Source organism: Balaenoptera borealis (assembly GCF_965194805.1).
Source record: "Balaenoptera borealis genome assembly, chromosome: 17".
Classification (NCBI taxonomy): Eukaryota; Metazoa; Chordata; class Mammalia; order Artiodactyla; family Balaenopteridae; genus Balaenoptera; species Balaenoptera borealis.
Window position 1 is genome coordinate 8453363 of NC_138876.1, and position 15731 is coordinate 8469093.

Below are 15731 nucleotides of genomic sequence, written 5' to 3' on the forward strand. Positions count from 1 at the left end.
CTCCCAGAATATTTTTAAAGGAAGTACTAGCACATAACTAAATTACATCTGATGGTCCTGAAAAGCAGACATGCCTGCTATGTCTCTTCACAATGTCTAGTAGAGTGCTACACAGGGTAGAAGGCCTTCAATAAAACCTGCTGAAGAAATGAAGGAGCTAATTATATTCTGTAACTAGAAAGCCCAGCTAATTGACTGACCCCTTCCTCAGTTAATCTAAGCTGTGTCACAAGTGGAGTGAAGGCAAAAAACAATGATGGAAAAAAATTAAGATAGTTGGCAAAGGCTAGTATAAAGCATAATTAACTGCAGACTGGACTTTATTATTGCAGCTAAATCAATGAGGTGAGGGAAAGAGAAAAACCCCTTAAAAACTTAAAAACTGCAGACTGCTTAACACACACACAAAATCTGACCTCAGTTTCACCAGCGATAACTCACTTCATAAGAGGGATATTAATTTGACAAAATAATTTACCACAAAATTTCAGGTAATATAAGCTTTTCAAATTCAGTTAAGTATTTATTTATAGAACTTACTTGATAAAAGAGGCCAGAAAAATAAAGAACTAATTTTAAAGCAGTATTGCTAATTGAAAAATCAATAAAAAATGAAGGCACGACATCTCTAAGTTGTGAACAAGAAATAAGTTTATAAATATTCAATGTACACAGAGCTATAAGAATTCAACTTACTGCATAATGTGATTGATATGCATATACAAATATGCTGTAATTTTTAAAAAGACGATTTTTTAGATAAAAAGTGCCACTTTTTATCTAAAACACATACAAAAGGAACACAAATTATATTAATATATACACACCCATATGCAATTTCATGTTTTCACACGTAGACATTCTCATTTGGAAAAAAATTTGGCTCATGGTTTTTAGAGGCATCTAAGTGTACTTATAAACTTGAAACTTTTGTTAAGGCAAAAGTTTAATGAATTACTACATTTCTGAATTAGGGGATAATTAAATGTTCAAATGGCCAGTGTTTTCTTGTAGCAAAAGCAAAAAATGTCTTTACCCTAACAAGGTACTTGTGAACTTGGAAATATAAGTAAAATCTGGGAACTCAGTATGTTTTATTTCACAAAATTTTCCTTTGTTCTATCGTATTTCCAAGCAAAGACAAATGAACTAGTTATACCTTTCCGGCCATTCCATCTTCTTTTACTGGGTATTGTAAACGGTTTTTATCTCTCATGTGAAATTCCTGTTCTTCTTCAAAACTACTAATATCATCATCATCTGAGCTCCCAGGGTCTGCGAGAGTTTTGCAGTCTTGACCAAAACTTTGTGGCTTTTGGTAGCTGTGTTCACTTGTTATATACGTTCCCTCCACTTTTAGGGGCAAACGAGGTGGTTCTTTATGGTTCTGTACATGATACTTCTTTTCTTCCACATTAACTGTGTCTTGCACCATTAGTTTTTTTTCTACCCCAGCAATTACTTGATCTTTCCTCTTCCCAGAACAAGCCCAGAGACGAAGGTCAGGATGATGTTTATTCCTTAAAATAAAGTTGGAGAAACAGCAGTTCAGAAAAAAAAAGTCCAGTAACAAGTATAATGCCACAATAAATTTCAGAATGTAAAATTACACAGTTAACCCTCAGTTATCCATGCCTTTTGTATGCTCAGTGTACTGACTTAGGTGGACTGATCCCCACCTCTCTATTGAAGACCTAGACCACTGCCAAGCGAACAAGGTGAGGAGGAGGTCAGCCACTCAAGACAAAAGTAAAGGTACTTTCTAGGTTAACCTGCCCCAGAATTTCATCCAAAATGTAAATTTTCATAATTTTATAGAAATAAAACTCAGGTAGAAAAGCAATAATGAATGTACTTTTGTGATAATTCACATCATCATTTGATATGTGCACTTCTTTTACTGATTTTTCACTGTATTTTTTAAAATTGTACAACATGAAAAACTTTTACATGAGCATATTTTAACATCTTAAGTCAATCAAAAAGTGATACTTCCTCATGACAAAAAATTCAGATTATAAATGTGTACAAAGTAAAAACCTCCCTGCCATGGCAATCATAGATAACTGAAGTATAATCTTCCACACTTTTTCTGTACATATAAAATTACTTTTTAAGTGGGTAAGCACACACTTTTTCTTTTTACACAAATGGGGCTCTCAAACAATTTGCCTTCTTCATATATAACACGTAAGGGCATCTTGCCTTGTCAGTACATAGAGATTTTCCCTTAGTTTCACTCTAGTAGCTGAACAGTATTAATGTGCTGCAGTCTAGTCTCACCAACCAATTCCCCGCCAATACACGTGTGTGTGTGTTTGCATGTGTGTACCTCTGCACACAAGTGGGAATTTAGCAGTCAGATAAATTTCTAGATATGAAATGCCTAGATAATGTATGCACATTTTAATTCCGACAGGTACTGCCAAAGTGGCCTCCAAAGAGGCTGTACTAATTACATGCTCACTAACAGTCCATGACAATATCCCTTTACCCCCATCCTCACTAAACATGTGAGCATGATATCGCATAGTTAATTCTGTAGTAATTAAAATTCTGTAGTAAGCAAAAGAGGAATCCATTCATCATATTCTGTAGTAAGTAAAAGGAGGATATTCTGGAGGCATAAACCTTTCAGAAGGCTCAATAATGTTTGTGAACTGATAATTTCCAAATTAGATGAATACCAGGAGACAAATTAGTTTTCTAATAATAAGCCTTGTTTCTGAAATTATAAATTTTATCTTTTGAACTCCTAATAGTTTAATAGCCAGAAAATACAAAAATTCTTCAACAGTAAAAGGCATAGTAGAAGGAAAGCTAGATTTGTAATTCAATAGTCCAATGTGTTGAATACTGCTGTGCCTTAGAGGAGGAGTTTGGACAAGTTACAGAACCTCTATCTTTGACTACCCATCTATCAAACAAAGTAAGAACATTATTGTAAGGATTAAATGAAATAGCACATGAAACCACCAATTTCAGGTTTTGTAGTAGACTTCCAATAAATAGTAGCTAGTGATAATAACTATTATTATTAGAAATATTAACATAAAGAGAGCCTATAGGCATGAGGCAAAATTTGTCCAGTTGAAATCCTTAGTGAAATTATGAATGTACAGAAATTCATATTGATGTCAAGGACAACCAGGTTTTAAAAAAAAAAGCTTAGCTTAATAATTTAGTTTCTCCTTTGAGTTTTAGCATTTGCATGGACTTTTTATAAAGAAATCCATATTCAGGTTTATGACATACAACCGAAGCAAATTCCATTCAACAATTACTGAGTACTTATCCCTCCACTAACCTCTAGGAATAAAATGATGAATAAGACAGAAGCCCTACCTTCAAGGAACCCATGGCTTAGTAAGGGGAGGCAGACATAAACAAGGTGCACCAAAGTGCCTGAAACCAGTACGCATGGAGTCTGCCAAGGATGTGATCAGCTCTAGCTGGGAAGGTAATCATGAAAAAGCATTTGCTAGAAGGACTAATGGCAGAAGGTTATTCTGGCTGTGAGTAAAGGCCTGGAGCTATGAAAAAGCATGCTTCATTCAGCGATTATGGTTTGGTATAGCTGGAACATTTGGGGGGAAAATTAGAAGAGGGAAGACATGACAACAAAATGACAGAGAGAATACATATCGTGGAAGGATTCAGAGTGCATGCTGAATGAGCCTGCACTCTTCTCATTGGGCACCAGGAAGACACGATGGTATATTAAGCTCCAAAGAGACAAACTCCTCTTTATCTTTTACTAGATCACACTGGCAACAGTATGAAGGATGAACTGAAAGAGCACAAGGCTGGAGCCACCGGGAATTTACAAGATATGGCAACCGTTCACGTGAGAAGAACAGCCCGGCTCAGCCGGTCTTGGTGAGGAGAGAGACGGGGACGGTAAGGAACCACAGGGACAGAGTACTCAGCGGGCCTCGCCACCGCGGGAGGGGCGGGACGGGGATGGAAGGAAGGGAAGGGGCACGTTTCCAGCCCAGGCAAGTGAGTCAAAATAAAGAAAAACTTGTGAGGAACCAGTGAATCACCCTGTTTTATATAAAATATGTATACTTTTAAAGAGAAATTCTAGGGAGGTATTAGGAAGAACTAAAAACAAGGACTTCAAGAACATTCTGATATGTTACTTATGGAGGCTCAGTGTTTCTTCTGTTTTTGTTTTGTTTTGTTTTTAAGGAGGAATTGCCTGGGATGACTAAAACATATTTGGTACACAGGAGACGAATAGATTACATGACCTGCTGGCTCCCTTCAAAGCCAATCTTAAGGTAATTTAAAAATATACCTTTGCATCTATTTCATCGTGACAGCATTCCTGAAGGAGGACACACACCAAAGGGTTCACCACAGCAACTGTACTTTTGTGCGCAAGGTGAGCCCACAAAACAGTGTCACGGGACTAACATTTGCTGAAATACTAGATGCCGTTGTTATTCACCCACGCTTCTCTATCCCAGGACAATAGGCATGAAGGAGCTATTCATCCAAAAAGTTACTAACCTTTCCTTTTTTTTAAAGTTAAAATTTGTTCAAATATCTATTCTGTCTTCCAAGCTGCTAATCTGAACCTGCAAAAAGCCAACCGATTTAGTTTAAATTAAAATTCACACTAAAGTGTGCCCCTCCCTCCGCCGCCCGTCACTTACTTTAGGATTCCGATCTTCAGCTGTAACCCATGCAGGACTTTCGTAACACCATAGACATCAGCAAGCAGGTGGTGTGTGGAAACTATCTTTTTGGCATTGAGATGAGAGTAGTTTTCTTTTAAAAATGATAACCCGCACATTCTCCCATTATTCAACCAATCCTTATCATAACGATATTTTGCGCTCCATCTCTGACCTGTAGATAAAGTTGACATTGAAGTGACAAAGGATTCCACTTATTCAGACTTCCCTTCAACTGCTACCCGATTAACATCACTCAGTGAACAAGGCGAGCTCTAGGACTAAGAACAAACTCAAAAGACGAGTCAGACAGTGCTTCAAGGGGTTGGCACTGTGAGAGTTCCCCCCACCTTCAGATTTCCTGCCCGGTAAGCAGGACAAACTCCATGAAGGATGTGGTCAGTGGCAGGTCACACCTGCAGAAGAACCTTGAGTGTGCTGCTTTCCATTTTTTATGTCTCTGTCATCTGTTTTCTAAAAAGGCCAAAAGGGCTCGATAGAAACTAGACAGGGGTACTTGTTTCTCTCACTAACATTTGTTTTGAACTGGGCGAAACAGAGAGTTCTAGTTAACTGACTAAGGACTGCTCCCTCACATCTAAGAGCTCACAGAATCCAATATAATCCTGTATCTTAACCACCGACAGTAATTATATCCTATTACAATTAGTTGCTTCTATGTCTGTGTCCCCTACTATACTGTGAGGGAGAGGAAGGCGTGGTTAGAATCAATCACCTTACCCCGCACCACCAGATTTTAGCAAATAGAAGGCATCCGATAAATGCTGCTGGATGAATGAATGAACAAATGCCTACCGTCATGTAGGTTTGGATAACTCTCCTGCTTCTTAATGCTATTGTTATTATTATTATTTCTGATAGACAGAACAAGGCAGCAGCCTTTCATTTGAGATGTCTAGATGGGTTCTGCCTCGGAGCTGGAAGTGCACACGATATGCAGAACACTGCTGCTCGGAGAGCCTCTGCGTGGAGGAAGGCACCTAGGGGACAGGGAGCCCAAAGGCACAGGGCTTCCTCTCGGTGCGGCCAGTCTAGCACCATCCTTGTGCACGAGGCATGCGACATTCTGTGCCCCCGCTGCCTCATCAGTAAACTAAAGGGGTCGGGCGTGATAACTGGACATCCCATCTGCTCTGACATTAGGTTGATATGCAGCACTATCAGACACTCGTTCAAAACCGCGTCAGCAGGAGCGTGAGTTCAGACTAGGAGTCCGTTCAAACAGCCATATGTTAACCTATTTAGAAATCAATACACAGGAGTAGATTAAGGAGCTAGTTCTCTTCAGGTAAAAGCCACAACCCTCTCCTTCCAGTAAGGCAGTTAATTATGCTAAGGAATTTATGCTAATGCTTTTGCCTAAATAATTAATATGGAAAATGAAACCATAACAAACAGTGAAAACCAGTTTTAAATTTTAACATGGAAGCGGAGTCTAGCTGACACAGAAGTCATGGTGTCTCAGACAGCTGACGTACAACGGAACCTGTATGTAACAAGACATCCAGACACCTTGCGGTGAGCACAGGGACCGAAGCTTACCTGGAGGGTCCCGGCAGATGTAGCAGAGGTACTGCTCCGGGATGCTCTCCTCCAGCAGCCCCATGCACACGCTGTGCTGCCAGCACAGGCACTCTTCACACTGCCGGGAAACAACCGCACTTTACTCGCTAGAAATCAAGACAGACCCCTTCTCTTCAACTAGCTGGATGAGTCTTGCTGCGGCAGCGGCTGCGGCAGCTGCCACCAGTTCAATTCTTAATCCACATAACAAAAGCAAGTGATGACTTCCGAGAAATTTCACTTCTGAAACAGTCAGCTATTTCAAGCACTTCCTCTCATTGCACCCATTAAAATGTGCTTTGATAAACTGGTTTAATCATAAAAAAGGCAAAAGATTATTTCTCCCATCTATTTTCACACATCCTTAGAACTCTTAAAAATAGCTTATTAAAGTGCAGAAATTTAAAAAAAAAAAAAAAGGCGACTTTGTAGCAGTGCATTAGGTTAACAACCTCTTAAAGTACTACCTGTGTGGTGAACCTATAAATCTGTAGTTCCCTTATTGAGAAAACCACTGAAAAGGGGGGAAAAAGATGATTACTTTTTCTTCGTTTCTGTAACTAACATCTCTGAATCTTCCAAATGTAACCACAAAACATGGGTTAGGCTTTCCTTTATTCTTAAAGATACCTTTTCTACAGGGAGAGGTTATTTGTAATGGTAATCCTTGCAACAAAGCTTTCCTTTAATCTTCAATATTGTGGAAACTTTTCTGCCCTTTGAAGGGTGACTATATAACGTAAATTATTAAACAACAGGATCCAGACCAGCAGGAAAAGAATTGCTATGGTCTACCCTTCAGTGTGGACGCTTAGCCACCTTAATGGCTCTTGAAAAGAATTTCAGCTCGAAGACCTCAAAATAAACATCCCGGAGAGAGATCCTCGGATAAGAAAACAGTCTACTTCATCTGAAGAAGAGATCTGCCAATCATTACAACTGGTACTTTAAACCTGACGCTAAGCTAGAAGCCTCCATCTTCAAAAGGACGGTGAGGAAAAAGAGAACACAGATGCCCCAATGAATGTGCTGAGCACCTGAACTAATTCAGGGCTGAAGGGAAGACAGGTCACCTGAATCATGAAGCCATTCTCCTCGTCCATCTCACAAATGCATCGCACAATTTCATTAAGCGCATCATCTTCATCTTGAGATTCCTCAAAATTGGTTGAATCAAAGTCCTGATTGTACTCATCCCCACTGAGGAGCAAACTCTCCGTTGAAGAATCATCTAGGAAATCCACATCCGATAAGTCTAGAATATACATAAAAGCATACTCAGCATTTTTTTTCATTTTTACGTCATTTTCTAGAAAGAAAGGCACTATAGGAAGTGATTATAAGCTATTAAGTATTTAGAAAGGGAGGGCAGATGAATGGGAATACAGTATTTGTCTCTAGACAAAGAAACAAATGATTTTTGAAGCTCAGGCAACTATGATCGTTTTACATCTTAATGTTAACACCATTACAAGTAACTCAGAAAGTATCCCCTAGTCCAGGTGCTTACAGAGGTGAGGGCTAAGGTTGACATTAACAATTAGAATTTGCAGTTTTCAAATGCTTTCACAAACATTATCCTTTCTGATCCTCACAACAATGGCTTGTAAAAAGAACAGGGTTCATTATTTGCACCATACAGCTACACAGCGCTTCAGAGAGGTGAAGGAGCTTGCCTAGGGTCCTGACAGCAATACTGGGATTCTTAACAGTATCAGTATCATCAACTATCACTGCACTTAGCATACACCAGGTACCATCCAAAGCACTTTAAATATGACATGACTTGCTCGGTAATGCAGCCAGCTAGTGGTAAAGCCAACTGCACACCAGGACTGACTCCACAGCCTGTGCTCTTCATGATTTCAGCATTTCTTAAACTGGGATTATGAGTTCCCTAAGGAATTTTAAAATGTTTTAAATTTCATTTTGATAAAAATCTTTAAAAAAAATAAGTAAGTATACCCTAGAAGTTAGGTTATATTGATGACCACTATATACAACTCTATTCAAATCCTAGGTTTTTAAGTTGTACTTATAACGGCGTTGAGTCAAAGACTATCATTTAGCTCAGGCTATTGAGGAAAAAAATATCAAGGCAAATATAAGGAAATATTTATTCACGACAAAGGGAAAGAAATGACGACAGGACACCACAGGTCTGCCGGAGTGTGGGTGGAGACATGTTGGGGAAACCGAGTCATCACTTGGCACGTGACACAAGACCTCACCACTGCTCACAGGCTCCTGAAACGGAGGCTGCTCCTCGAACAGAGAGCAGAGCTGGCTCCTGCCTACCTCACCACCCTAACCTGCAGTCACGTTCTCAACCATTCCTTCACCTGCTGCTTATTCATCTCCCCTTTCTAGAACGTCAAGAGTCCATGAGAGCAAGCAAGAGTCCACTGCATTGTTGAATGCTCTGTAGTCAGTGCTTAGGATGAAGCCTGATACATGTGATAGCCACTCCAGAATGTTTCTGGAAGAGGGAAGGAGGGAGTCGTTATATAGAGAAAATTTTTTCAGACTTAATCAGACCAGGTGGAAGTTGCCTGAATTCAAACTAAATAATTCATGCAATTTATATTTTAAATATTTCATATGACTTAGTGTTTTCCTTATCAGCTTCTAATCGTGCTTATTTTTTCCCCGACTCAATGTTTTTGAATGTTTTGTTTCTGATTTATAAAAAGTTAATGTTTTATAGAAAAATAAATGTTTTCTTCTCTTTAGGATCTTAGGACATCTTGGAGAGAGTAAGGTCAGTAGAAATGAGACAATGGTACAGAAATACAAAAAAAAGTTCAAGGAATCAGAAGTAAATCAATTAGATATTATAAAATCTTTCTAATATTAACAATATGGGTAGTTTTGAGAACCTGAAGAATAAATTTCATTTACTCATAATCTTGCTAACTTAAATCCCAAATTTGTACTTTCTCTTGGGCTTTCTCGAATAGAAGTTCATGTTGCAAAATGGCAGACTAGAACGTGGATGAACAGTTTCAAACACTGCTGCAGCACGTATGTGGTATTCAATGAATGGCAATCATAACAGGGTTAGCAATGAATTTAATTTAAAAACGACTATCATTGAAAGGAATTAGTGTATATCTCACATAGGTTTGTATGGCCGAAACAGCCAGGCTTCACAGTGCTAGAAGGCAAATTTAAAATATTGGCCAGAAAATCCAGTTCGACTAAACTCGCAAGCATCAAAGCAGTGTTTGGCTGAATTCTGGAGGCTAAGTAAACGGGCCACTGGGTTGAAAGTTAAGTAAGAAAAGGAAGTACAGGTCCCTTCGCACACTGAAATGGCCACCTGGACAAGAGCTCCAACTGAGCGGCCACAGAGCACTGGTCTCTTGTAACTGCTGCCGCATGAACTAACACTGCTGTTTCCCCACACAGTATTCTCAACGTGTGGTTTCCACATCAGCATCACCCGGGAGCTTGTCAGAAATCAGAAATACTGTGCGTAAGACCCAGAACTGTGTTTTAAGAAGCTCTCCAGGTGGTTCTGATGCACAGTAACATTTGAGAACCTCTCCATTTTTCTTCTCAGAGCTCAACGCTTGAACACGTGAAGCGCAGGGGAAAGACAGCGGGACTGAGGGTACACATTCATGACACTCTTCCCAGCCCTCTCCCAAGTGTTTTAGTTCCAGCAACACTGGTCATCCAGATATTATCTCCCACTCTCCATCACTCTGTAAAAAAGGCAATTTTGAGACCTTGATGGCTCACAGTATGGGTGTTATGTGATTTTCAACCCCGGCTACCGGGGCTGTCTTGCCAGGACCCGCCCTCCAAGAAATCCCAGATTTGTGCTCCGCTGAAGGACCTGATATCATATATTTTAGCATCACACCAATGAATCTAATGTACACTTGAGGTTAAGAACCACTGGCCCAAAAGGGAAAAGGTGACTCGTATTTGTTAGAAAAGGGGACAGAACTTTTTCCTAATCCCTCCCAAATTTTTTTTTTTTAGATTTGAGATTAAAAAAATCTCAAAAGTGCTATGTGCTTATTTTAGGGTAAAGGGAAGAATATGCTTTTCTCCATAGTGAGCTAGAGGGGAGTTAGGCCTGGAAGAGAATAGGCAGTAACAGTGCCAGAGAAAACACATGACCCGGCATCTGTCATGTAGGGCACTTACGGAAAAGACAGGGCACTCCCCATAAATATCCCTGGGATTTTACATAGGATGAACCCCCATCCTTTCCTCTTCATTCCTTGACTCTGGTTCCTACTGTGCTAGAGCTCTGGTCTCAAGCCATCAATATCTGCAGTTGGGAGAGTTCCTCTTCCCGTTGCTTAGAACACTGGCAGGTAAGAGTCCTCAACACCTTCCACTGTCAGGACTGGACTTACAGGAAAACCTGAGAGATTCCAGCTCCAGGGCTCGTGTCACCACCTAACATGGTCTTCTGTCTACGTGTTTAATACCTGAATGTGTTCAAATCACTGATCTGACCACATTTCCAGACTTTTGGTTACAGACATATCTGTGATCAGGAATTCAAAGTGCATTTTTAAGACTATGATAAATATCTGGCAGAAAAAGCATTACCTTAGGAGTTAAGACAGACCTTGGTTTGAGTTTTAATTCTAACGCTAACTAGCCCCATAAGTTACTTAACCTATAAGCCTCTGCTTGTTTATGTAGTGTGGGTAACAATATCTACTTTATAAGCTGGTAGTGAAGAATATGAAAATACATGTAAAAACACCTGCAGAAGACCAGTACATAGTAGACACTAACTGTTTCCTTACTACCTGTGCTACAGTTAAGTATAAATGCCGATTTTACTTTATATAAATTAAAAAGTAGCTCAAATTTCTAATGTTGAGATTTTCATATTAGTTCATGGAATAACTTTTTAAATTGTGTGCCCTGCTCAGATAGGCCTCATTAAAGTATGTTTTATTTTCGGTTCCACATTTAAGAATCTTAAGACTTGTTTTAAGCATTACATGGTTACACATACTTTCACCACTAAGATCAACTGACAAAATTGCCCTTGGGTACTGATATGTTGTATTTTTCTCCGTAAACATGCTTCGTAGAGCCAGAGAACTCCCAGAAGATCGAGTTAGTGGAGAAGAGCACCTTTCCAAAAATTCTAGGGAACTGTCTTCATAGTCTGAATAGTCTGCAACATAAGATACATAGAGAAATATTAATAAAGTGTCAAGTAATCAAGAAGAGTCACTATAAAAATAATGAGAAAGTCATGTTTTATGATACATAAACAATCATGCCACCACTTTCTCCTCTCATCCATGAACAGCTAGATCATTATGCATCTGATGAACGAGGTTTGGCAAGAACACCTGGGAAATACACCCCAGGCAGTATATACATAGCAGGGAGCACATGTTCTAACTGGTACCCATAAACTCTTACTAAGTAGTCCAGAAGTGAAAAAGGATTATAGCTTCATTTTCTCTTCATTATAATCACAGCTATGTCTGCAGTAAGATGTGCAAGATGGAAATTAACCTTTTTTTTTTTAAAAGAGGCTCTCGTGATGTCTAGCATGTCAATTATTATAGTGATAATTTGATCAATAAATTCTTCAGCAGAAAACCTCTGAACTAAATTAAATGGTCCTGAAAGAAATTAGTTCTGTCTTCCTCAGCTTAGAATGAGTCATGAAGATGGTTAAGCAGAGCGGGGTGGGGAAGCAAAGACAGGAGAGGGTGTGAGTCTAGGCACATGCGGAGGCCACGAAGCAGAATGCCTGGCGCGACAGACAAACTACAAGACCGTGGTCAGAGCACACTGAGTGAGGGAGATGAGCAACGAGGCTAGAGTGACCGCAGCCAGATCAGGTTAAAGTTTTTTTGGTTTTTTTTTGGTTTTTTTTTTTTAATTTTTTTTTTTTTTAGTTTTTTTTTTTTGTTTTTAAGTTTCATCCTGAAAGCAACAGGAAGTCAAAGTTTGTAAGGGGAAGCAAGATGTGACACACATCCAGTTCCATTTTTCCGCTGCGGAATGCAGGAAGGAGTCCGGGGAGCACAGGTAGCGGTGGGGACGCAGTTCAGAGGCAGCGGCCTGGGCGGGGAGGAAGGCAGCTGAGGCGACATTTGAGAGGCAGATGCAGTGACCTGTGGACTGGAGATGGAGGGCTGAGATGCTACCTTCGAGGGCGATTTCCAGGTTTCTGCTAGAACAACTAGGTGTTGAAACTGGCATGCTGAGATGGAGCTGTAGTGTAAATGGGAGGTGGAGAAATCAGAGGAGAAATGCGGATTCAGAGGAGGGCTTTTTAAAGACGGGAGATCCTACACATTGTCCACATAAATCTAAAAATCCGGGGGTGGGGAGGCAGGCAGTGAGAAATGCCAGGATTTTAAGAAGAGAAAGACAGACAGTCTCTTCATTTCAGTAGAGGCAAAGGAGAAGATTGATATATTCAGGTAAGCATGTAGATGTGGTGGATAAGAGATGAGCAAGTGCTCATCTGATGGCTTCTATTTCCTCAACTGAGTATAAGGCGAAGGATGTAAACTGATGCAGATTAGGGAATAAGTAAGAGGTAGAAAAAGCTGAAGAAAGGTAGAGAGTGGAAAAACAAGTTCACAAGAGAAGAGCAGTCCAATGCTGGTGGGTACCGAGTATCATCCATCAGAAGCTGGTAGTGTGGGAAGCAGAATAATGGTCCCCTAAAACGTCCACAGCCTAATCCCCAGGCTTGTGAATAGGCTGGGTTACATGGCAAAGGGGAATTAAGGTTGCTGATGGAATCAGGCTGGAAATCAGCTGACCTTAAAATAAGAGATTATCCTGACTTATCTGGGTTGGCCTAGCATCAGCACGAGGGTCCCTAAAAGTAAAAGAGGGGGCAAAAGAGTCAGTGCCAGAGTGATGTAAAGTAAGAAAAGACTCGAGCCACCACTGCTGGCTTTGAAGATGTGAGTGGGACAAGGGCCAGGACACTTGGCAGCCTCTGGAATCTGGAAAAGGCAAAAAAATGGATTCTCCCCTAGAGCCTCTAGAAAGGAGTGCAGTCCTGACACCCTGATTTTAGCCCAGTGAGACCCATTTTGGACCTCTGACCTTCAGAACCTTAAGATAATCAATGTGTGTTTTTAAGTCACTGTTATGTAGTTGTGACAGCAGCAATGGGAAACTAATATAGTGGTCGTCGTAAATATCACAGCAGAGCTCACGTTTACCAAGAGCTCTCTATGTGCCAAACTGGACTCTAAGTGCTTTATGTGTACTAAACTCGTAATCCTCACAACCATCCAATAAGGCAGCTACAACTGTTAGTGCTGTTTTACAAATGAAAAAACAGAGGCAGAAGAGGTTAAGTTGCCCAAGAATACACAGCTATCAATGGCAGATCCAACATTTGAGCCCAGACAGCCTGACTACAGAAGCCTTACTCTTCAACAAAAAGCATCACTAGTGGATTTCAACATTTAACGTGTACACACACTGGAAAGCTTGTTCAAACCACTTCCTGGGCCTCACGCCTGCATCACTCAGCAGTGGGGCCACTCCCAGATGACGCTGGTGCTGTCAGCCTACAGAGCCTCCTCTCACAGCCTCGCAGAAACTGCAGGGCTGCCAGCACCATGCTACTCAAGCACAGGCATGGAAATGTGAAGGGCACTGATTAAACGCTAGCCAGGCGCTGGGTTCAGTATCCATACTTCACAACGATTATCTTACGGCATCCTAACAATAAATCTACAGAGTAGAAACTATCGTTACCCTTCCTTTTACAAGCGAGGAAACTGAGGTTTATAGAATTTAATAACTTGCCAAAGGTCACCCAAGCTCTAAGTGTCGCAATCAGGATTTGAACCCACACACTCAGCTCTCAAAAGCTGCCCTTTTATCCATGACATGCTTTTATAATGCCCTCTCAGCAAAAGTGAAAGCAGAAGTACTGGCTGAGTATAAAAATGGTAAAAATCTCAATTTGGTGTTAAAAATAAAACACGGCTGACATTTAATCTCTTTACGTTATATTAGCAACTGACCAAAATTTCTTAGCATTCTACACCCCTCCTGTATTCCCCACTCCCATGCCCTCGGGCTATTATGAATAAAAGTCTACTGCTATGTTTCAGGGTTAGAGCAATGTAATCTTCTACATAAAGCTTCTCTAAATAGAACTTTTGTACTGCTTTTACCACACACAAAACACATCATAACTTTCTTAGTAGATATTTAGGCATGCTTTTTACCACACACAAAACACATCATAACTTTCTTAGTAGATATTTATGCATGCTTTTTACCACTCTTAACATATATGCTTGCTTACAAGTGCCTGGAAGGGAATCTTTGTTTTTACTATACAATACTTTGGATTCTCTTTGCATTTCTCATTCTAGTTCTTTTAAACCTCTGTATGCCTTCAGTTTTCTCATATTTACAGATACATGAAAGACAAAGAGATGACGAGATTTGCTCAAAATAACAAGCTAAAGACTGGCAAAGATGTCACTCTTAAATAGAATCCAACACGGCAATTTCTCACACACACAGATTGAACACAATGTTAGTTTTATATTATGTAAACTAATTCTGGTAATCGAAACATGTCAACCCACTCTTTAATGGGATAATTATAAAGAACTACTTAATTCAATTACTCCTTTCCATAACTTCATTTAAACAGATAACTACTGACTTAGTATGCCAACAAACACAAGGAGGGAAGGATACACAGCCTAGTAAACAATCTTTGAGGTAAGATTAACAACACAGCATGATGGTTAAAGTTAAAATTAAGACTCAGAAGCCAGACTGCCTGGGTTCCAATCTGCTTTTCTCCACTTACTGGCCATGTGAGCTTGGACAACTCTCTTCATCTCTTCTGTTTTAGTTAACTGTTTATAAAATGGGGATAACAGGCCCCACCGTAAGAGGTTAATGCAGGGATTAAATGAACTAGTATACGTAAAATGCTTAGTGTTTGGTACATAATAAGCACCAGCAGGATATGCAAAATCACATTGAGTGATGAAAAGAAAGATTTTTTTAAACTCCTCAATGGCAGTAATTGCAGACTAAAATACATATTCTATTAGGAACCTCACGTAGTAATAATGTGAATTCTTTAAAATTAAGATGTCTTTGAAATTTCAAAGTTACTTAAAACCCCCTATTTCCAGTTTAAAGAACACTCTTCTAATTTAATCATCTGGGGAAAAGTGTCATTTCCAAGATAAATGTAAATAGCCCAGAAAAAATTCTCCTCAAATGTAATAACCAATTGCAAAGATGTTGGTGATTACTCAACCCAACACCTGCTGTGTACAAAGAGCAATGCTTCTGTACATCTTTAGTATGTACCAGGACTCTACTTTCAAAGTTAAGATTTTCATTTATAGATCTGATTTTAAAACATTTTTTAAAGGTTTATTTTTTTAATGGCTCTTTATAAATAGGGTTACCATAGGTAATGGTGGGTTACAATTGTGAGGTGCAAAT

The 15731-nt window shown here is 39.7% G+C and overlaps 1 protein-coding gene across 17 annotated transcripts in view; it reads right to left on the bottom strand.

The window, feature by feature from the left end:
• PHF20L1 (PHD finger protein 20 like 1) overlaps positions 1-15731 on the bottom strand; it is a gene marked incomplete at its 3' end in the record, with an annotated part of 77034 nt that overhangs the window by 3655 nt on the left and 57648 nt on the right. For 16 of the 17 annotated variants that reach the window (XM_082363759.1, XM_082363755.1, XM_082363754.1 and 13 more), the window contains 5 exons: positions 11263-11427; positions 7343-7524; positions 6249-6348; positions 4665-4860; positions 1160-1520 (listed from right to left, as the gene is read on the bottom strand). In XM_082363759.1, the coding sequence (XP_082219885.1) occupies positions 1160-1520; positions 4665-4860; positions 6249-6348; positions 7343-7524; positions 11263-11427 (1004 nt within the window). The remainder of the gene's footprint in view (positions 1-1159; positions 1521-4664; positions 4861-6248; positions 6349-7342; positions 7525-11262; positions 11428-15731) is intronic. The other variant, XM_082363756.1, reaches the window with a different exon arrangement.